The sequence below is a fragment of the Protomyctophum parallelum genome (genome assembly GCF_964188405.1).
Source record: "Protomyctophum parallelum genome assembly, chromosome: 5".
NCBI classification, from domain to species: Eukaryota; Metazoa; Chordata; class Actinopteri; order Myctophiformes; family Myctophidae; genus Protomyctophum; species Protomyctophum parallelum.
Window position 1 is genome coordinate 43336990 of NC_139702.1, and position 23410 is coordinate 43360399.

Consider the following 23410-nt stretch of genomic DNA (forward strand, 5'->3'; position numbering starts at 1 on the left):
GTCTTTTATAGGGAAGCTGCAGCTCTGGAGCTCAGGCAGATATATGGTCATGGTTTAAACCATTTAGACCTGACACCAGATTATACATGTCTTCTAAATCATCAGTTTTCTCAATTGGCACAGAGTGCCGCACTATGAGCTTGTAGATCTGCTATTTTTCAATAGCTAATTAAAGTATGAAATAATGCTTAAGTTAAAACACCAAAAGGGTGTTCCCGTCCAGAATGTGATAATATATTATGGCCCAGGCGGTTCCATCACCCTGCAGATCAGAAATAGCCCTGCAGCTCCAAACACAATCTTAACGTGAATGAATTGAATAACATTTGGATTGTGACGAGTTTTGACACCACTTGAAAACAGGTGCAAAGAGTGAGCCTCGTCATGTGGCATATGGCAGTGGTGGAAAGTAACTAAGTACATTTACGTTGAAGCAGCTATAAGCAATAATATGTCAACATTTTAATGACCTTTTTATGTTTGTTTGTTTTTTGGTATACATACAGCCAGCAATGGGTAAAACGCTCCCAAAACAAATTTAGTCTCCGTGACACAACTAGGGGCCACAATCTGCACTCAAAGATTTTACTAGAAGCTTTGTCATTGGTCGATTTGCCTGTCTACTTCCCGATTGGTTTATAGTCATTTCGACTGTTTTCTTTTTACCAATGACAAAGCTTCTAGGAACAACTCTGAAAGCAAATTGTGGCCCCTTGATGTGTCAGACAAAAAAATTTTTGGAGCGTTTTACTCATTGCTGGCTGTCTGAATACCAAAACCATGGGTTCGATTCCCGCTGGGGACGCTGTGGGCGCTGGGGGCGTGTTCTCTCCTCCACATCATCAGTGCCCATACCTGAGGCCGGGTTGGCGAAAGGGACTTTCTGTGTGGAGTTTGCATGTTCTCCCTCTGGCCAGCGACTGATGGAGGGGAAAGGAACTGGTCGGAATAACGCTTTCCTTCCACGCGCTACGTCCGGCGAGGGAAATTCCCCCCTGTCAGGTGAAAAGAAGCAGCTTGGACTCCTCATGCATAGAAGGAGGCATGAGGTCAGTCCGCTGCCCCCCAGGTCGGCAGAGGAAGTGTAGCGCCCAGGATTACATTAGATAATTGGCACTGGGTGAAAAAACAGTCATTAAAATTTAGACATATTATTGCTTATAGCAGCTTTAACTACTGTACTGTATGCCTTTTGGCATTTTAGGCATTATGATATACTTTAGCTATTGAAAAATAGCAGATCTACAAGGTCGTAGATCTGCTATTTTTGAAAAATCCTGAAAATGTGTCACAAATTCAGAATATATATTCTTTCAGAGCGAACGTTTTTAACTCAAATCTTTACTTCTGGGGAGATCCCTGGAACTACATATTTTCAGATGGGGGTTGGCGGGCGGCCAATGACATAGTGTTTTGGGGGTCCTTGACATGAAAAAGTTTGAGAAGGATTGTGATTCTGTTGTTCCGACAGTCTCCAGCCCAACTGTAACGTTTGTCGATCTGTTTCTTATCCACTAGATCTCCTCAGATCAGATCCATGATGTTTACTGTATATATCTAAACATTTACTTCAAGCTCTCAGCTTCACCTCAAGCTCTCTGAGCACACTTGAAATGGTGAATGGTGATATGAGAGAGAGAGAGAGAGAGGGGAGAGAGAGAGAGAGAGAGGGGGGAGAGAGGGTGGGGGGTTGGAGAAGGCATTGTAACCGTCGCAAAGTCACCCTGAGCATGATGCCAAACAGTGCATTAGGACGGTTATATATTAATAATCTGAGCGTGTGTACTGTATTTGCGCACGCGTGTGTGTGCTCGCAAGCGCTTGTGCATGTGCGAGTGTATACGTACATGCGCGTGTCTGCATGTTTGTGCCTGCCTACATGCATGATGCGTATGTGTGTACACATGACGAAACTCCCCAAGCCTTAAGCTCTTAGGTCTCCCCGTGGATGGTGCACTGGTGCAGCTGCAGTGTGCGCATATGTGTGTGTGCGTGGATGAAGGGGGGGGCGGTGCGTGGTGGGTGTGTGTACTGTAGTATTATGTCATTGTGCAAATTAGAGAGGCATGTCGTTGGGTGAAAATCCATTACAGCTCTCTGCCAGCACGCTGCAGTGTTGACAAGTTATGCATGTTATTCTAATGTCGCACTTCAAAGCAAAAAGGAAAAAAAATAAGATTAGCGTGCGGTGCTTAATTTAAGACTGCATTATTTTAACAACTAATCCCCAGACACTCTTTATAACCACTTGAACCCCGCCAACCCTCTACAAGCTCACAGCGCGTCGCTGTGAGCTTGTAGATCAGCTAGTTTTGGAGACGAGATTGGGCGTATATAGACTAGAGTGGGGGGGGGGGGGGGAGCGTACCAAGGACAGTTTTAACACAGTTCTGTGTGATGTATAGAGGGTTTAGGACAAGTTGTTAATATTCTCTCTCTCTCTCAGGAACGGGAACTATCAGCAGAAGAGTTGGATGGTAAGCATCATTTGGGTAATAACTGGTAATAATAACTGAGCATAATATTAATACATCACAGCTTCCTGTCCTTCATGACTCTCACCGGTCACAGGCCAGCACAGCACTTCTCACAAACTTTGTCTTCAAACTTTGTTCTCTCTCTCTCTCTCCTTTGTTGCCAATGACAATGGCAGTTTTAAACTGCTCAACTTTCGTGTGTGTCGTCCGTGTGTGTGTGTGTGTGTGTGTGTGTGTGTGTGTGTGGTGTGTGTGGTGTGTGTGGTGTGTATGCGTGTGCATGGGCGTGCTCATGAATTTCAGAGCTGCAGGTTGCCTTTAAGGAGTTTGACTACGACTGTGACGGCTACATCCATTATAATGACATTGCCAGCTCCATGAGAGCCATGGGATACATGCCCACCGAGATGGAGCTCATCGAGATCGTTCAGAAGATATACGGAAGTGTGTATATACAGTTATTACAGTACACCTGCTAGTGGGTCTGCGTGTGTGTATCAGTGTTGTTGTTTTTGACAGCAAATTCCTATTTTTAGTTTAGTCATAGGAGTGTAACTTCATTTAGTTTTAGTCATATTTTAGTCACCTGGAATGTTTTAGTGTCAAGTCTAGTTTTAGTCGACTAAATGTCAGAAGACTAAAATGTATTTTGTCTGGGCCTCGATGCCGTCGTCGTAATGCCTGATTTTACGCGTGCTGAAAATAGCCGATCTACAAGTTCACAACGCGCTTGTGGATCTGCTATTTTTTTTTTTTTTTTTTTCTTTTTTTTTTTGCGGCTTACGCCTTTTATTGATTTTTGAAGGGACAGACAGTAGGCTGACAGGAAACGGGAGAGAGATGGGGGGATGACATGCAGTAAAGGCCGTGTCGGGTCCGGGAGTCGAACCCGCGGCACACTGCGACTGGATTACCAGTCCGGTGCCCAGACCGTTACGCTACGGCCTGGGCCTGGATCTGCTATTTTCAAGTGTAAAATGACTTATACTGTATCTCTTGTCCACTAGTCCCTTCCTAACATTTCAGTCTAGTTGACAAAATTGTCAATACATTTAGCTTATTTTTAGTCATAATACCTTCGTTTTCATTTAGTTTCCATTTAGTTTTCGTCAGTGAAAAAAGGTAGTCGACGAACATTTTTAGTTTTAGTCGATTAATTGTCGCACAAATAATTGCAAATAACAATTAAATTGTGTTTTTTGCATTGAACAATAACGTTACAGTTTGTGCTTCCGTTTGCCTTTTAGGCATCGTAATCACAAATTGCACAGGGGAAGATATGACAAATAACTTAAATAGGAATGACAAATGTAATAATTTCTTAATATTTTCTTAAAAAAAAAAAACAACATCATAGCGGAAATAGTTGATCTACAAGCTTACAACACGTCACACGTAGATTTGTAGTATTTATATATATATATATATATATATATTTTTTTTTTCCAACAAGGATTGAAAAGGAAAGGATTGATGATTATGCAAAAATAATTGTGAATCTCAAATTATTGCGATTAGACGATTATGTCAAATTGTGACACGTGACAGTCACGCCCCATATATGGTCATGCTTCTGACATTCCATATGTAGATCATCCATCCTTCCTCTTCGATGTCTCCCTTTTGACCGATATATTACGTGTCCATTTCAACTCTAGACGGGCCCACCCAAAAGTTATTAGTGCGGCTGGTCTAAAACTAGAGTTCTCAACAGGCCCGAAAATTAAGGCCCCTACCTTGGCCCTCATCAAACCCTGTACACTTAAGACACTGCCCTCGCTGCCACCCTTAGATCTCCATATATGGAGCTGACCTGTTCTGACATTCCAAATGTTGATCTGACCTCATCAAACCCTGTACACTCAAGACATGCTCCTTATATGGCCTTATATGGTCTTACTGGTAGCCTAATATATGTGTCAATGAATCGACACAAAATAGATCTAATAGATTGTTGTTCATAAGAGGCTAAATCTAGTCATCTGATTAACTCACCCTGTTCAAAAATAGTGAAAATAGCCGATCTATAAACTCACGACGGCATCGCAGCGCCATTTTCACCATTTACAAATAAGCTACATTTGTTAATCGCAATCGCAGAGTCCTATAGTGTGTCTGTCTCATAACGTTGTAGGTGTGCATGAATCTAACTTTTTATGTAATATATTTATTTATGCTTTATTTACCCAGAGATAAGATCAAATCACTGTTTCAAGTGGGCCCTGGTCAAAAAGACAGCTGCATTGATTGTGTAAGTCATAATTAAGCAATATTACACGAGAGGGTGTTCTTTATTTTCATTAATGCACAAGTGCATTAATGACAAGATAAAGAACACCCCCTTGAGTGTAATATTGCAATTGTACAACATACCCTTAAAACTAAGATAATCAATCAAACAAAAAAAAAATCTTAAACTTTCAATGACGGATGTAGCCACTACGCCCACAAATGTCCCAAGAAACTCGCTAGCCTAGCCACCCAGTCTGCTGCATGCGCTCTGGGAGAACAGAGCAGCTGATTTCTATGTTTTGATTAGGTGTTCCTATACTGTCGTTTAAGCACGACTAGAATGCTGTTTTGACCAATCAGATTGCTTAATCATACGCGTGTGTGTGTGTGTGTGTGTGTGTGTGTGTGTGTGTGTGTGTGTGTGTGTAGGGGGCGGTCATGTGGACTTTGAGGATTTCTGTGAGCTTATGGGTCCAAGGATACTGAGTGAGACGGCTAGTATGGTCGGGATAAAAGAGCTCAAAAGTGCGTTCCAACAGGTGAGACACGCACGCACGCACACAGCTTCAAGTGAGTTTGACAGACTCTGTGGTGTGCTACTAACAACAACCACGGTGAGGGAACCAAGTGAGGGAACAAAACACCTTTACTAGTTAACAGGTAGATAATGGTACGGTAGGTACACACTAGTGTAACTGGAAAATAAATGAACTATTATTAATACTGACAGAAACAGTTTTCACACATTCTATACAAAGTGAACTTTGCTATAGGGTGAAATAGTACTTGCAAATGATATTCCCAAAGCCCAATGACACAGCCCAGAGAACGGCACATGCAGCCTTATTAAGGAGTGCAGGCACCTACTGTAGAAAAAGCACTTTCCAACTGAAAAATGGGGTCGTTGGGAATTATTCTGTATCTTCAAAGAGCGTGCAGAAGTACAGCAAATCTTTCCTGACTTCTGCAGAGGATGCTTTCACATCTTAATCACCCCCGAGAAGAGAAAGTTTTTAAAATTCAGTTTCACATCACGTGCCAAGCTTGCTTTTCCTCAAAAAAAATTTACTTTTGAGTCAGTTTGCAAAAGCTAATAAAGAGCTAATCAAAGAGGTTATCTTTGATATTGAATGAAGGCGAAGGCGGCGGAGTTGGTCTCATTTGCTAGTAAACACGCAACACTGCTTCAGGACAGAGTGAATATACATTCACTTCTTAATGTCTCATTAACACCCTGAGCGCACCGGACGGAGTTCTCCGCCTTATCAATTAGTAACGCCAAGCGCTCAAGACGGAGATTGATCAAAAGGACGGAGATTATTGATATCAAAACCGATCGCATCGCTCCACAGGCTGGGAGCGTCTGTTGCGCAACATTCGATGTTGCGCAACAGTGGGACGTCATCGAAAATGTTACCCCGCTGTTTAGCCAACGAGATGGCTATTGATCTAAAGAGATGACTCTTGATCTAAATCATTCCGTCCAATTCTAAGAAAAGATTATATGTTAGACCGCGGTCCCGTCGCTAGTCGCGATAGAATTAATCATACCTCCCATTGTTGTCGATCGCCTCAAGAGTGTTTTGGCTACATCTAGCTACTTCAGCCACATCCGGGATAACATCCGGTCCGTCGCTAAATGTGCTCTGCTGCTACAGTATAAACCGCTGGGCGCTATGATTTAATGGATTAAATAACCCCGGGGCGTTCGGGGTGTTAAGATGTGTGCTTGCGCTGCAGTCTTACTACATAAACAAACGAATGAATGAATTCCATTAGTTGAGGTCAAAATATCACCAAGCATTCCCCAGTCAGCTCACGCTCATAATCATCACTGCAAATTAATTGGATTTTTTAGTCTTCCTCTGAAAAGGAGCAAGTTCAGTGAAGCGTCGTGTCTGCTTTTCGATATCTCTCTTGGTTGTCGTCGCTTCAATCCTAATACCACCTCGAGTCGACGTCCCGACCTGAAGGGTATCTATACTCTGACCTCAGAGAGTCCTCTGCTAGTCGTGTCGGGAGCTTTTATCAGTGATGCACTTATACTGTAGCCACTTAGACACTCGTGTTAATTGCAGGCATCTTGTGTTAACCCGTTTAGACCCGAGACCTGCATGCAGATTATATACAAAATGTCTTCTAAAATCATGACCGTTTTCAGAAAAACCTTATGTTTCTATATCAGTAGTTCTCAAAATATTTCATGTCAAGGACCCCCTAGAATTATGTATTATTGGTCCTGGACCAAACCCCAATCTCAAAATATGTTGTTCCAGGGACCTCCCCAGAAGTAAAGACGTGCGTTAAAAGCGTTCATTGAGAAAGAATATTCAAAGATTTGCACCACATTTTCACTTAAAAAAAGCAAATAAAAGCAGATCTGGCATGGGCCGTGGCTCAGAGGTCCAGGCACCTTGGCCCCATCTCTCTCCCCATTTCCTGTCAGCCTACTGTCTATCCCTCCATAAAAATAAAAAAAAGGCGAAAGCCACAAAAAAAACAAAAATAGCAGATCTACAAGCTCGTAGCACGGCACTCACTACAAGCTTGTAGATCTGCTATTTTTCAACAGCTAAAGTGTAAAATAACGGTTCAAAGTGGTTAAAAGCTATAAAGGCGACACAAGACGCACTCCCGTCCAAAACGTGTTAAATGGTTTTGGCATGCCATGATCGCCTAAACCCCTCTGTCTGACACAATCCGGGTCCGTCCATCTCTGCCTTCACACTCTCCCCCACCTCCTCCTCCTCTCGTATAATATTGACTTTCCCCGGGCCTTCCATGACCCTGGACTCTCTTTGTCAATTCTTTGATGCATTTTGTCACCTCTAATTATCTGCCCCCCCCCCCCCCCCCCTCTATATTTTCTTTCCTCCATGTTGTCGAATAGAGTAGAATAGATTTGTATTCATTTGCCATTTGCACAAGTGCATATAGGAACTTTTGGAGCGTAGCTCCCAGGGCCAGAAAATGCAGATAAGACAGGGGGAAAAGAAACTTACAATCCTTGAATAAATAAGTACTTCATAGTCTAGGTAAAAACAGTGCAAATTGTCCCCGTCTTTTCATCCTTGTTCTCTCTCTCTCTCTCTCTCTCTCTCTCTCTCTCTCTCTCAGTTTGACACCGACGGTGATGGAAAGATCACGCTGGACGAGCTGAAGGAAGCTACGAAGGTCCTCCTGGGGGAGAAACTGAAGAAAGGCGAGTTGGAGGAGGTCCTGGCCGACATCGACCTCAACAAGGACGGCATCATCGACTTTGAGGGTGAGTGGGATGATGACCCAGAGAGGTGGGGGGGGGGGGGGGGAGGCAAAGAGCACGACATGATGAGGGGATGAAAGCCCAGGGTAGCAAATGGTTTACTTTCTACTGATCTACAAGCTCCAATACAAGTGGCCAAAATGATTTCTTCGACGGGTGGCTGGAATCTCCCTAGGTCACAGTAGGGTGACTCTGAGAAGTTCAGTCACACGAGAGAGACTCGGAGTAGAGTCGCTACTTCTTCACTTGGAAAGGAGCCAGCTTAGGTGGTTAGGATGCCTCTGGGGCATCTTTGGCCAGCGGAGGCACTAGGCAGTGACAAAATTGACTGACAGTAAAATCGGTATCTGTATAGATAATTAGATATTTTCTTTACAGAGGGTTGTAATTTGCAGACTAAAGGGCCTTTCAAACGTGAAGCACTGGGGAGCAATCACGGTACGACAACGCAAGTGTATTTACGTGAGCGCGGTCCCGTGAATTTGTTGGGCGCGTGCTCGTTTCGTGCAAACGCCCGCAACTCACCATACCTGGATTCTGTTTAGCTCTTTTGTTACGCTTGCATTGTTGCGCCCCTATTGAGCAGACCTGGAGGAGACCTGTCGTTGATCCAGGAAACAACGCCTGCGTTCCTCGCTTTCCGTTTGAAAGGCCCTAAAGAGTCAGATCTTTTCATTACAGAGAGTTATTTTGCAGACAAAGAGTGATCTAAATGAAAGTGGTCAGGAGGTGCACGCACATCCCAGGTAAATTCAACGGGTGCTCGAACAAAAAAGAACAGACTGAAAAAGGATCTAAATGAAAGGCCACAAAAAAGTCCTGAGGTAAATATGGATACAAAAAAAAATAAGTGTACAAAAAATGTGAGGGGACAGGCGGAGGGAGGGAGGGAGAGAAAGAGAGAGTAGAGGTGTGGAGATGCTGGGCCAGGGGCTGGGGCGTTATGACAGAAAGATGGCTCCATCTGCACGTGTCAACTCAAAATAGGCCAGTCAATCTAAGCTAAAAAGGAGCATGACCCAAAAAAAATTGCAATAGTAATCGTTCAAGGTTTTTTATGATCCTTAGGGTCATCCAAATAACATTAAATAACATTAAAATCACACCTGTGTGAACTGAGTGGTGCAACTCCGTGTGGGGGTCCCCGGAACTTCCAGACCCACAGGAATGCGCCCAGGGTGCCGGCCCGGTTGCGGCGAGCCGCCCGAAACGGTCGATAAATCTCTCTCTCTCTCTCTCTCTCACTCCAAATAGATTATATAAATTGTAGGGCCGGGACTAATTGCGATTAATTTAGATTAATTAACTACAGAAAAATTAATCGCGATTAACTACAGATAAATTAATCGCACCTTTTTTTTCACCGCGGAACGTTTCTCACTGGGCGCTTTTCTATAGTACTGAAAACTGGAAATAATAAAAAGTCACCCCATTTTGTGTTGCCTAGAACTGGAGGTCTGACAAAAAACAGTAACAATATGAAGTAAGTACAGCTTTGTGATGTCACTGAGATGTACTTGTTACTGTTACTATTTTTTTTTCAGACCTCCAGTTCTAGGCAACACAGAATGGGGTGACTATTATTATTTCCACAACAGGTATATTAATGACAGTAAGATGTTGAAAATGAGTGGTATCCTGTAGTCACTATTCGTTGTTTCACTGGGATACCAAAAAACATTAAAAAAAAAGGTTTCTCGCTGTTCTCGGGTTGAATATTGATATGCGATTAAAATGCGATTAATCTAGATTAATTAATCGCAAAGCCTCTGATTAATTAGATTAATTTTTTTAATCGAGTCCCAGCTCTAATAAATTGTGCATCATGGCATCACAATTCAGGGGTTGAATGTTGGGTACCATTAACATCCTTTAGAAGGCAAACATTTCTAATTAGAATTATGCTTTAAGTAGCATGTGACGTGTCAAACTAGGGGTGATTCATGATTCTGAATCCATTCCAAGCATTAGTTTGGCACGAAAAACACTCCTTGTGCTAAATTAGGCCAGATGGTCATAGGCCCAAATGTGCTGGCGTCATCACATTTGTGATGATGGCTATGGTCATTTGCAATGGATTTAGAATCATGAATAAAAGTTTGAACACGTCACATGCTACTTAAAGCATTATTAAAATTTGAAATGTTTTATAGGATGTTAATGGTATCCAACTTTTAACCGGTGAATTTACCATGATCCACAATTTATTTATGTTATACAATAATTAATTGTTAATGTTATTTGGACGAATGGACGGTTACTATTGCAATTGTGGAGATCTTCTCAGTTCTCATTGTATGCTAGTTACTGCCATTCAGGATGGAAAATTAAATCCATTTGGATTTGGGGAGAAGTAGTTTCATAAGGGGCTGGTATGAAGTACGTTCAGTTCACTCTACACTTTACTCTAACACTGCCTTCATTTGATCTGATTGTCTGTCTGGCAGGCACTTAACAAGCGATCGTTAACTGTGTCTGGTAAGCTAAATTCCAATACCCAAAATCTCGGACACTCGCTCACTCCCACTCGGTCACTCGGGGTCATTCCAGCGTGACCCGGAAATGGTTAACGTTCCATTTGTTAAAGTGCTCCATCGAGGAGGAGAGTGGAGTCGAGTGGAGGAGCCGAGTGGGCTCTCCGAGACCACATAGAGCAAGTGTACATCAGGTGCAGGCTCGGTGGGGTATTTTGTATTTTGTCTCTTTGATTTCCGCATCACGTGTATTTGTTTTTTCCTTCTCCAGTGACATAAGTCCGCCTCCTCCACATGTGGCACAAAAACACTGCTTGAAACCCGATACTATGCACCCCCCCCCCCACCCCATCCACTAGCTGCCGGCCGGCTGACTGGCTGAAGTCGCTGACCCAACGGCCAACACACACATGCACGCACTGTTCAACTGTTTGTTGAAGAGACACATTTTCGCTGAATGAATAGAGCTTCAGAATGATAAAGTAGCCTATCTAGCCTACATATGTGAAAGTGAAAGGACCACAACAAGCCACTGGCTTTATTGCGTTGTGTGATATAAGCCTAATAAAAGTAGGATATATAAATTAGGCCGGCTATATTGTGGGCACCTCAAAAGCTATAGTTAATTTATCTCTGTGCATGCCTGAATGCGAGGAGCGAGTGGAGGACGCGAGGAGAGTGAGTGAGTGTGAAAGTTGCGGTATTGGAATTTAGCTTTGGAGAGAGGGGCAGAGAAGAGTGGCTTTGCTCAACTTGATTTATACTTATATTCTCCATTCTGATGAAGGTACATGTTCGATATATCATGCAGCCTTACGTATTAGACTATTTTGGCTATTTATTTTTTATTTTATTATGAAATATTAAAATCGATTTCGGAGACCCAGACGATTAATCGGAAAATCGATTAATCGTTGGCATCCCTAATATTTATGTAGTTCTTCTGACCAAGCCATTGGTTGGAAAGGGATATCCAGCCATGCTGAAATGAGCATGACAGCACACCTATAGCCGTTAACTTTTGAGAACGGATTAATCACATTAGAAATCAGTTCTGCTGATTACTGGTAGTGATTAGACAGTTTTGTCAGAGCAGCATCATTAACCCTGTAAAACCCGGATATATTTCTACTTGCAAAAATTTGATTTCAACCTTACTACTACTTTGTACTACTAGGTATGTGCACTTTTCCACTCACTTTGCCACTCAATTTGCCACTTGATTCACCATTCACTTTATGCATGCCTCTATTACATTTTCATACCAATACGTTTCTACTTTTACGCAAGTAAAAATTGCGGACTTTAACTTGTAACAGAGTACAATGACATTGCAGTATCGATACTTTTAAAAAAAAAGGAAAAAAAAGTTAACATTTCACCAATGCAGTGGAAGTCAAGGTGGGTTCGTTTGAAGGGCCAATCCAATCAGTAGCACATTAAGGCAATCGATACACACACATGCCTGGACTCTTGAGGCATGACACCCGCTGCTGCATGCCTGCTGGACACTTCAAGGGCGTCGTTTTGCAGAAATTAAACCGTTTAGACCTGAGACCAGATTTGACAAAGATGTCTCCTAAAATCAAGACAGTTTTCTGAAAAAACGTATCACTGGTGCTCAAACATTTTCATGTCAAGAAGGACCTCCAGAATGATATGTAATTGGCTGCCAACCCCCCCAAAAACGTTCACCGTGAAATTATATATTCAAAAGGAGTTTTTCAAAAATAGCAGATCTACAAGCTCGTATAGCGCGGCTGCCGCGGCACACGCTATGAGCTTGTCGATCTGCTATTTTTCAACAGCTGAAGTTTGAAATAATGTTTAAAAGTGGTTATAAGCTATACGGTGACACGGATGCGTCCTCAGGTCTAAAGGGATTAAACTAACACATATAACCACAGGGAGGACATTAATAATTAATCAGCAGCACCGGCGTGTACAGTGGGACAGATATGACTACACACACACACACACACACACACAGACAGACGGGCGAGCGTACAGCCAGCCTTCGCGCACACGCAAATATCATGCCCACCCCACCCGTGCATGCACGACCGACCGTGCACCGTGCACGTGGCAGTGATTACAGGCAGCAAGACCATCGAGGGCTGACATGGTGTGCGTGATCCTGTAAACTCTCCAGATCTGATTCCTCTTCGCCTTGATCATTGATCCAATCAATTACAATTATCAGAAACACACAAAGGCGTGTCAGTCTGAGGAGGGATCAATAAGCACGTGCCCCACATTATCTGCAATTAGCCCCTGGGGGGGCTGCACAGCTGGCTTTATATCCATCTAGTTTTAGCTCGCACGAACGGCGGGAATTGAACTTTTATGGGAGATATTCTTCAATCACACGCTCAACATCAAGGATCCGTATACGATCGGTCTGGTTGGTTCATTTCTTGATAACCTGCTGTGCAGCCGTGCTTTGAGGAGAGAGAGGGGTTAGCATGGAATTAAAGGGATATTTATTTCAGTTTTTGGGGTATTTTATCGTCTATACTCAGTCTTATGTGAACACCTCAGACAAGACAGTTTTTAAGTTGCTTGATTCAGCATTTAGATACAAACCCATTTTAATCATGTCAGTTTCATGGAAAACACCAGTCCTTCTGTACGTGAGGGGCCGTGTTTTTTCAATTACTTTTTCCACACAAAAAATCGTGGCACTCCATCTTTAATACTGAATAAACCCACTTAAAAACGGCCCGGGTGTTCACACTTCACAATAGCCTGTTGTAGAGACGATGCAATGACACAAATCTGTGTTAGTGTTATTGGTTGGTGCTGGATCAATCAATGGCGCCATTCCTACAGCCACAGACTTCTTTCGCAGCAGTTATCTCAGAGAAAAGAAGAATGGGGAATGAAACAAGTGACTGACCGAATAGCCTTCATTAATCTGCCTCAAGCTACAAGCTGTTACTTAGCACGGCAATGTTCTGATTGACTTGGAGGCAGATCAATAGCTATAGCTTTTATTTTTAGATAGGTCAATCCATTGTGGTTGATACAGCATGCCGAGGTGCTCAGTGGAAAATGGTTAGCTTTAAGAATCTGACTGTAGAAGTATATTATATAGAAAAATATTCTCTATGAAGGTTTTCTCTTTCTCTTTTCTCTCTCGATATCGGTAGAGGGCGCAGTGGAGTAACTAAAAGTATATTTTTCCCCGGTGGAAAACAAATCCCTTTTAGCTATGGACCAGAGCTAGCCTGTTCATAGTCCAGTTTTAGGTGATAAGGTGACAACCTTCCTTGTTGTTACTCACTAATCACACTATCACAGGTTACATTCATGAGCTGGACCAAAATAATCTATAGTTTTCAAAGGCACATAATTTTCTGTTGGATAGGATACAGACACATTTGAATGCATCGACGATTTAAGTATTTTTCCCTGGAGCGGGAAAAGAAAAGGAAAGGAAAGGAAAGAAGGAAGGGGAAAGAAAAGGAAAGAAAGAAAGAAATAGAATATAGCTGCAATTTACAATTTACAATTTAGGCATTTAGCAGACGCTCTTAACCCAGAGCGATTTACATTAAGCAAGAACAAAAAAGCATGGAAATACTGCACGCAGCGATAAGGCGGGACCAAGAAAGAAGACGCAATAAGAACAATATGCACAAATAAGAGTCATGGGCTGAGTCGTCGGTTATGACTGAGCTATCCGGACAGTCAGTTTTCTCATTGTAAACAGTAACATCATTCAGTGTTTTTGGTAACAAGTATGTGTCCTCGTTTTGGGCATGTCATTATCCATTTCTACAGTGTCTGCTGTTCAAGTGTTCACGTACAAACTTCTCTTCAACTGGAATTTCAGTTAATGGTCCATAGATTGTGTGTAGAACATTTCACACAAGTTGCTCAAAAATCAGGGCAGAAAATCAAGTATAAGCATCTGAGGGCGGAGCTTACTTGTCAAAGTGCCATGAATTTTGGCCAAACAAAGCATGAGTTATGACTGTTCAAAGGTTTCATTTTCAAAAGACTGCCCCCCTTTGGCCAATTGGAGTAATACTGCTTCCAGTGCTATTTGGCATGACCCTCTACTATACTGTAAAGTGACAAGCATATGACGGGGCATGTATTTATTAGAGGCAGAAGAAGAATTTTCACAAACCAGCAACTTTCATTGGCTCATAAAAAAGATTCTCACTTAAAAATAAATTACTACGATTTATTGTCCGTATAGGTCCAACGTTCACATGTAGACGTTTTTGTGCATTTTGTTTTTCATATAATTCAAAATGGCGGGTGATCTAAAGGTCAGAGGTCAAAAGTCAGAACACAAAAGTTGTTTGGCATGAGGAGACACATATGTGTATCAAAGTGTCATTGCCAACGTTCAAACGGTTCATGAGCGATGTTTGCAAAGTTTGCATTTTCAATTGAGTGCTATAGCACCACCCTTGGGCCAATGGTCATGGGCTTGGCATAGTCACCGTTTGGCATGGACCTCTACCAGATTCCCACGTTTCACGAAAACCGACTGCACAGTTCAGTCAGAACTGCTATTTTTGGCGGAAGGAGAAGAAGAAGAAGAAGAAAAAACACAAAAACAATAAGTGACCAAAGTCACTTCGTGACTTCTAGGTCCCTTAAAAACCATTACAGCCACCCTGTCACAATAACTCACAGCGAACCTTTCAATGGCACGGCACATACAACACAACATACAAACTGTAGATTCACATCAGCATTCAATTCCAGAGCCGCAAACAGTTACTGAACATGTTTCATTGCCACCCAGTCATTGGGTCCCAAAATTACATTAATAGTTGTAGACCAGCTTGAAGCACACTAAACACAAGCAGCAGCGGCAGCAAAGAAGCAAAAAATCAAGTGAAGTGAGCGTTGCAACTACCGTGTGGTGGGGCCCCCGGAACATCCAGACCCCCAGCAGGTCTGGTGCTCGCCCCGCGTCCGAAACAGTCAAGAAATGACAGTTACCATGTGGGGGTCCCCGGGGGTCCTCGTAACATCAGGACCCCCAGGAACACGCCCAGCAGGGCGGCGGCCCGGTTCCGGCGAACCTTCCCGCATCCCAAACGGTTGAGAAAATGACAGTTACTGTGTTGCAGCTTTCCGTGCTCGGACACAGAGACAGACACGCATACACGTGCGTACGTGCGTATGTATAGGGACGCACATAGCTGCGTAATGGAGCGCAGGCACCGCTCAAAAACTACGTTCCTACCTTGAGCAGTCTTCTACTTGACTCCAAACTTTGGAACCCATGGATAGAGAGATAAAGCCTCCAGCTGTCTCTCGCCCTCCAGCAGCGTCTCCAGTCATCTCCATCCTCCATACATCTGACAAGCTGGCCACTACTTTCCTCCCCAGTATCAATGGCCTCATTCTCCCATGGCTGCCATCTTCTCACCCAGCCTTGGACGTTTAGTACCGCACATAGCATTCTGGTGTAGTGCAGTGGTCAGGGATTTAGGGCAGGCTCTAGGGTCCAGCATTCTGGTGTAGTGCAGTGGTCAGGGATTTAGGGCAGGCTCTAGGGTCCAGCATTCTGGTGTAGTGCAGTGGTCAGGGATTTAGGGCAGGCTCTAGGGTCCAGCATTCTGGTGTAGTGCAGTGGTCAGGGATTTAGGGCAGGCTCTAGGGTCCAGCATTCACAGGAGAACGGACTCAGTGCTGAGAAGAAGCTGAGCTTCGTCACCCTGACTGGTGTACCTGTGGAGCAGGTTGAGAGAGAGACACCATAAAGCTTCGAGTATAATATTAAGTATAGAAAGAAGGAGGGTGAGCTGACCAAGAGCCACATACTGTACACTGTACACTTGACCTGTCTGTCTAGCATCAAATGTTGGATGAATGAGAACTTTCTCAAGCTAAATGAGGATAAGACAGAAGTTCTCATAATCGGTTCTAGTGAGCAGAAATAATCAATAATAAGCAGACTTGGCAACCTGACTGTAGAAAGTAACAGTACAGTAAAGAACCTGGGGGTTATTATTGATTCTGAATTTAATTTTAATTCACACATTAATCATGTTACCAAGATTGCCTTTTTTCACCTTAGAAATATTGCACGAATCAGAGCCTATTTGTCCTTGGACGATGCAAAAACGCTAATCCACGCCTTTGTTTTTTCTCGGCTTGACTACTGCAATGCCCTTTTTTCAGGACTGCCTAAGAAAACAACTGACAGATTACAACTTGTCCAAAATGCAGCAGCTAGAGTTTTAACTAGAACTACAGTAAGATGAGAGAACATATTACTCCAGTTTTGGCATCACTGCACTGGCTTCCGGTTGTTTTTAGGATTGACTTTAAAAAAAAATTACTTGTCTATAAAGCTCTCAATGGTCTCGCACCTTCCTACTTGACTGCCTGCATAAATATGTCCCAAACCGGCCCCTAAGGTCTTCCACTGCTGGCCTGCTCGCTTTGCCTAAAGAAATGGCAACTAAAAAATACGGGGAAGCAGCTTTTTACTTCTACGGGCCGTCGGCATGGAACAAGCTCCCACTGTACCTTCGTCAGGCAGCCTCTGTAGACATTTTTAAAGCTCAGCTCAAGACCCACTTCTGCAACATTGCTTTTAAATTATCTTTAATTTTTTGTTATTCATGTCCTCACTGTATTGTATTACTGCTTGTTTTTTTTAATGTCGTTGCCCTGCTTTATCTGTTCTTATCTTTGTACCACTGCCTTTTCCTGATTTGACACTGCGTTATTGTCCTATTGTTTTAACTGCATGCCTGTTTTAATGCTGTTTTGTTTTGCTTTTGTTTTTATTATCTTTTCTGCTCTGTAAAGCACTTTGAGCTACATTTATGTATGAAAGGTGCTATATAAATAAAGTTTATTATTATTATTACACTGTACCCTGTCACAACTCACTAGCAACAGCAGGCAAACATACACAGCCTGTATAGAGGGCCTTCTCAAATAATTAAAATATCGTGGGAAAAGTACATTTTCTTCCATAATATAATTAAAAAAGTGAAACTTTCATATATTCTAGATTATGGCATAAGCCTATACAGCTCATGAAAATCAAATATTAGAATATTTTTATGAGACCAGTGGACAAACACCATGCAGATGGCAGATAACATCACTGTGTTTTATCAAATTGTAGATACAACACAACCCATCTATTAGGATATTTTACAGCACTCACTGTGTGCTTACGTTTGTTGACAAGCTTTAGGAATATACTGATTTCCTTTTCAGGCAGCACTTGGCACCTGCCCACGGAGCCAAAACTACTAGTAATTGGTGTACTCACTGACCATGGTATTACTTAGCCGCAATTTGCAACTCCAGATTTTTTTTAATAATGGGATGAATCTAGAGTTGCAATATAGGCCTACCCTCCATTGACTCCCCAGTCCCCACTCATCCAATTTGGTTTGCGATCTGCTTGTCTTAAACAACGTTAAACTCACCAACATTGCAGCTGTAGTCCAAGTTTGAATTATCCTCTTTCAATCTGCCGAGCCGCAGTAGACATGTTATGAGCTACTTTCTGTCAAGAAATTCTGTGCAGGTAATGTGATTATTTTTCTAAGTGCTGGAGTTTGGAAGCACTCGGCATGTCACTGAACGGACCTGCGTACCACCCGTTTCGAATTTGCACATAATGCAGAAGGCAGCAGGAGAGTTAATAAAAACGAGTGCCTGCAGAGGATGTCTTGACAGAAAGTAGGCCTAGCTCATAACATCTCTACGGTGGATTTTTATGAAAAACAAGCTCGGCAGATTGAAAGAGGATAATTCAAACTTGGACTAGGCTACAGCTGCAATATTGGTGAGTTTAACGTCGTTTAAGTCAAGACAAGCAGATCGCAAACCAAATTGGATGATCGAGTGGGGAGTCAATGGAGAGTATTGCAACTCTATAGATTCATCCCATTATAAAAAAAATCTAGCGTTGCAAATTGCGGCTAGGTATTAGTACTGTGCTTAACTGGCCTGGCTGGTTGGCTGGTCAGTTGAAGATAATATAGGTTGTATTGTAAAGAGGAAAGTGTACAGTTAAACATTCATACAAGGATTTGGCATTGTGCCATGCATTCTATCAATGTATTTTTGTTGAATTTTGTTCATTTCAAACGCGCGCGCACACACACACACACACACACACACAACGTTAAAGCTCATCATTGCTTAGCATAGGTAGCTAACTCACTCACCTGCAGAATACAAACAAATTGACCAAGCAGTTTGTTATGAAGACGAATTATAACACGTGCCCCTCTATGCACGTGCCTGCAGGGCAGTTTTCACTTCCCCTAAAAACCCACACTACGTAGGAAGTTGAGTGGAGTACTCCACTCAACTTCCATGAAGTGTAAAGTTACATTATAAATTGATTATACTTCTTGGACAGACAACATAGGGTCTGTTTGGTGTTTGGCGCAGGTGTGTGTGGAGGGGGGTGGAGGCGTGGCTACCCGGAGGATTTTACGATAGGCCAGTCAATCTAATTCTAAACTAAAACAAAAAGGGGGGGGGGGGGGTGACCCAAAAGAAATGTATGATCCTTAGGGTGTATCCAAATTATACAAAAAAATGATTATTATATAAATTGTGGATCATGAATAACCCCTACAGTTTGACATGTCACATTAAAGCATGCCTTAAGGCCTATAGGAATTTCAACCTTGAACGATTTAGCAATTTCGTTTGGGTTCAAATCTTAGATTGACTGGCCAAAGATTGAGGCAGCATGATAGGCCTAGTCCTACTTTAACTTCAAGTACACCCCCTGGACATGACGCTATAGTACTCTATGTCACAAAGACTTACCGCCAATCCATTCCATTGGTGCTGAGTGCCAAGTATAGGGAGGGATTGGGGTCACATTTTTATTTTATTTTTTATAGTCTTTTTTTTGGTACGACCTGGGGAATTGAACCCTGTATGGCCATTATGCATACTGTGGAATAAAATCAATTCAATCAATTAAATTAGAGTTGTTCGGGCCGATACCACCCTCAAGTACTCGTACTCGGTACTCGGAACCAGCCCTGATACTTTGACCTGAGTACCAAAACATCCAGTTGACACTAGGCTGAACGAATGCAACGAGAGCAAGTCTGACCAAACACTACTGCAGCAAATTGGCAAAAACAGACGATCCACAAGCATAAATGACAAGTGTAGATAGGAGACCCATCTGCATAGATGAGAAATAGGGGTAAAATAAGTGGTTTATACTCAACAAAAATAAAAAGTACTCGTATCGGTACTCGGTATCGGTGAGTACTAAAAAGTAAGTACTTTATGTACTCGTACTTGGTCTGGGGGGAAAATGGTATGGGGACAACTCTAAATTCAATCAAACCTCCCCAATCTCTAGGCTAGCTAGACACTCTAACCTGAACTGTGTGGCCACTGAGCTGAACATTAAACAGAGTCAATAGCAATAACTTTCAAAGTTGATTAAATTTAATTATACACTTTTCTGTGCTGCTATTATTTATAACCCGCACTCCCTTCTGCCGCGTTTGTTTTTTATTATCTTGGCAAGAATGGAAATAAGAGCATTGTAAAACCAGCTATACAGTATATCACTGTGATCTTTATTAGTTCCGGCTGGTGCAATTTAATCCAGGCAGGTTAATGCCACCTCCGTTATAATAAATTAGGGATATTGGAATACGCGAAAAGTCTTAAATAATGGTTTGGCATTTTGTCTCTTGTCTCCCTCTACAGAATTCCTCATGATGCTGTCTGTGCGCTGACCTTATCATCACTCAAACACAAGAATGGATGGAGGAGCACATAAAAGTGATTCATTCAGAACCTAGTTGTCTTGCTGCTGTTGTTCTGTGATACAGACAGTGCTTTTCTGAAATGGTTGCGTGTTGTAAGATAAGTTAATAATAAAAATAAAATGAACAGATGTGTTTATTTTCTCGTAATAAAAGTGGTTGAGTAACTGCAGCAGCTTTTTGCAGTGCAGCAGAGGGCAAAGGGTGAGTTATGAAACCTTTTGTTATTGGCTACATTAAAGCACCAATGGGGAAGTACTGCCGCCCAGTGGTGACAAGCTGCACAGCAACAGAGACCTGAGAGATGAAGACCATGTTACCTAACATTCCATCGCTTACACCAGTGGTTTTCAACCAGTGGTCTGGGGACCACCGGTGGTCCTTGAGGTTCCAGGTGGTCCCCATGCTAAATGATGGAGAGTTGGTAACCAAATTGGACCCTTGTAGATCTATAACTCGAGTGTAAAATGAAACCAAATGAACCCGTAATCATTTTACGCTCTCAGTAAAGTTAAATTATTGTTAAACATCTGCATTACTTAAATTACAATAAGTCTAAACAATTAGAGAATATAGATTTGTTTTACATATTTTCATCAACGCCTGTTATCTCGTATGTTTTCACCATCAATACAGCATGGAATTGTGGACAAAATCTTATCCAACGACAAGGAAATATTCAACGTTTTGGGTCTGAGAGGCTAAATGTCATCAAATGGAGGTCCGTGGCTCAGATGCTGAATAAATGATGGGCCTCGATACAAAAAGGGTTGAAAACCACTGTCTTACACAATGAATACATTGAGACTGAATTGAAAAAGAAGTCAGGATTTATTATTTAAAATTTGTCTTCAATTTGTCCTTTTTCTTTATTACAAGGAACAGTTTGTGCGTTGAACTATAGGTTACCTGGATCAACAAACAAAACATACTAATTTCTATGGCAACAGGAATGGTATAACCAACCTAACAAGTCCTGCTGTTTAAATAATATAATAAAGAGATGATATATAAGGCAAAAACAATTCCCCGCTGGCTCAACCACCCATTGTAGTGTCTTTGTTCTCCTAATGTACCTTTTTAATGAAGAATGGAAACACTGGTTTCCTGACATGATGTGCAGTACAATAGCATATTACTTATTTCCTTTTTTGATTTGTCATCGTATTGCAAGTCCCCTTCATTTATTATTTACATGGTTATTAAAAAAAAGAAAATCTTAAATTACTATTAACATTGGATTAAAGGACCACTTCTTCACCACTTTTCAACCTATTTTCATATAATTAGTCCTCACTCCTCACTAGTGTTCATGATAAAATAGCACAATTTTTCTACTCAGTCTGTGTCTCAAGGAGGGCTGTGGGCAGTTCAGAAACTGTCCACCAGTGACATCATCGTTAGGCAGATTTAGGAAAGAGTAGGAAAAGAATTGTGGCATTTTATCATGAACATTCGTGAGGACCACTTATATGAAGGTAAGTTGAAAAGTGGTGTCCTTCAAGTGCTAGCTGGAACTTTTGGCTCCAAACCCAGATGGCTAATACATGTTTAGTGAGGCATCTCAAATCTGCAATACCTGCATTTCCACTGCAAAATCAACCATCAAGCGTCAATGTACAAGGATCTACATTTTACAACATAATTATTTTGGAAGTTTTGGATTAGAAGTCATGACTGGTTTGTTAGTGTCAACGCACAGATCATGAGGCCACTACTACTCCTCCATTAGATTCACTGGAGACACACTCAATGGCTTCCATCGGGGGTCTTCAATTCAATGATTTTCAGGCCAAGAAGGACCCCTTAGCTGAGAGAGATATATAGATGTTGTAATAAATTCTAACACACAGAGATTTGGGGGGCCCCTCCATGTAGTAACTGTGAGGACTCCCTAGGGGTCCCGGACTCCCTAGCTTACTGTTTCATAAAACTATGTAAAACCGTGTGGCTTGGCTCATAAGTGAATGGTTCACAGCATATACGTGTAAGTGCTTGATAGAGAGGCTCAGTGCTCATCTTTTACTTCTCCTGCCAGCCTATTAACACAATTGTTTTCCAGATTGGATTCTGGATCCCTGTCTTCAAAATAACCCCTAAGAATCTCAATCACTTCTATATGTCCAATCGATTGCTTCTCTCCTATAACTAAAAAACATTGCATGGATGCACCTGGGAAGTATCCTCAGTGATGTATCCTGAGGTCAACGGGGTTTCGGGTCTCTCAACATCATACCCCTCACTCAGGCGACCCAGCCGGGAGTGATCAAGTCCCGACTTACGTCCCAGTAGCTACCCTCAATCAGTCCCACTAAGGAAAAACCAGGGGCACACAATCCGTTGGAACTCCAGAACTCCAGAGCTTTAATGAACTCCAGAACTACTCTGCCAGGGCTGGGAGGTACACTTCTGGCCTGAATATCCTGTCTAGCAACGCAGCGCAGAACAACAAGACAATGCAGGACATTGCCTTGACAACGATCAATTTAGTATAGAGAGAAATTTGTTAAAAATCAACAGTGTAAATAGTGAAAACAAACAATAATAAAATACACATTAAGTGGAGCCACCAAAATACAAAATGAGAACTGAGACCTTATTTAACTACAGTCATTTATACATTATTGGCAACACACTGTAAGCCCAACTGATTCAGAAGCTGATGTGTGCCTTGGCAACCATGGCAAAATGAGACAATTTATTAATTAAATCAATCCTAATATTGATGATTCATATAGATGAGTGCTGAATAAAAAGCTGTTGAATAAAATTATGTCCCGTTTACTCCACAAGATAAAGACCGATTCTGACGTGCACCCAACAAAGCAACAGTTTGATCAGAATATAAATAATACACCTGCAGTTATGTCAATAAATAGACAGGATAAGGCAAGGCCGGGATCAACTTGACTGCAGGTGCCGGAGCCAAACATCAACTTATGTAATATGTAGGCGGCGGGATCTGCCATTCCAACATGTGTGCAAGCTACTGAAATCAACCATGATAGTATGAGACGATTTCCACTTTACACTTGCTCCTGACTAGTAGTTACAGTATGATATTTACTGTATATGTCCAGTATCATTAAGAAGAAGGCTTTATCCTGAATGGTGAAACCGCCACAACTACCGCATTAGTAATCGCTGTTGGTGCAATCTCCCCACCGGGGATCAGTACAGGAGATGCCACTACCTCATTAAAATCAC

The 23410-nt window shown here is 42.1% G+C and overlaps 1 protein-coding gene across 1 annotated transcript in view; it reads left to right on the top strand.

The window, feature by feature from the left end:
• The window catches only part of cabp4 (calcium binding protein 4), a gene marked incomplete at both ends in the record, with an annotated part of 40996 nt that extends 20823 nt beyond the window's left edge, over nucleotides 1–20173 (top strand). The window contains 5 exons of the mRNA XM_083764496.1: nucleotides 2447–2477; nucleotides 2781–2921; nucleotides 5139–5248; nucleotides 7827–7974; nucleotides 20145–20173. Coding sequence (XP_083620622.1) covers nucleotides 2447–2477; nucleotides 2781–2921; nucleotides 5139–5248; nucleotides 7827–7974; nucleotides 20145–20173 — 459 coding nt within the window. The remainder of the gene's footprint in view (nucleotides 1–2446; nucleotides 2478–2780; nucleotides 2922–5138; nucleotides 5249–7826; nucleotides 7975–20144) is intronic.
• Nucleotides 20174–23410: the final 3237 nt, after the last annotated feature.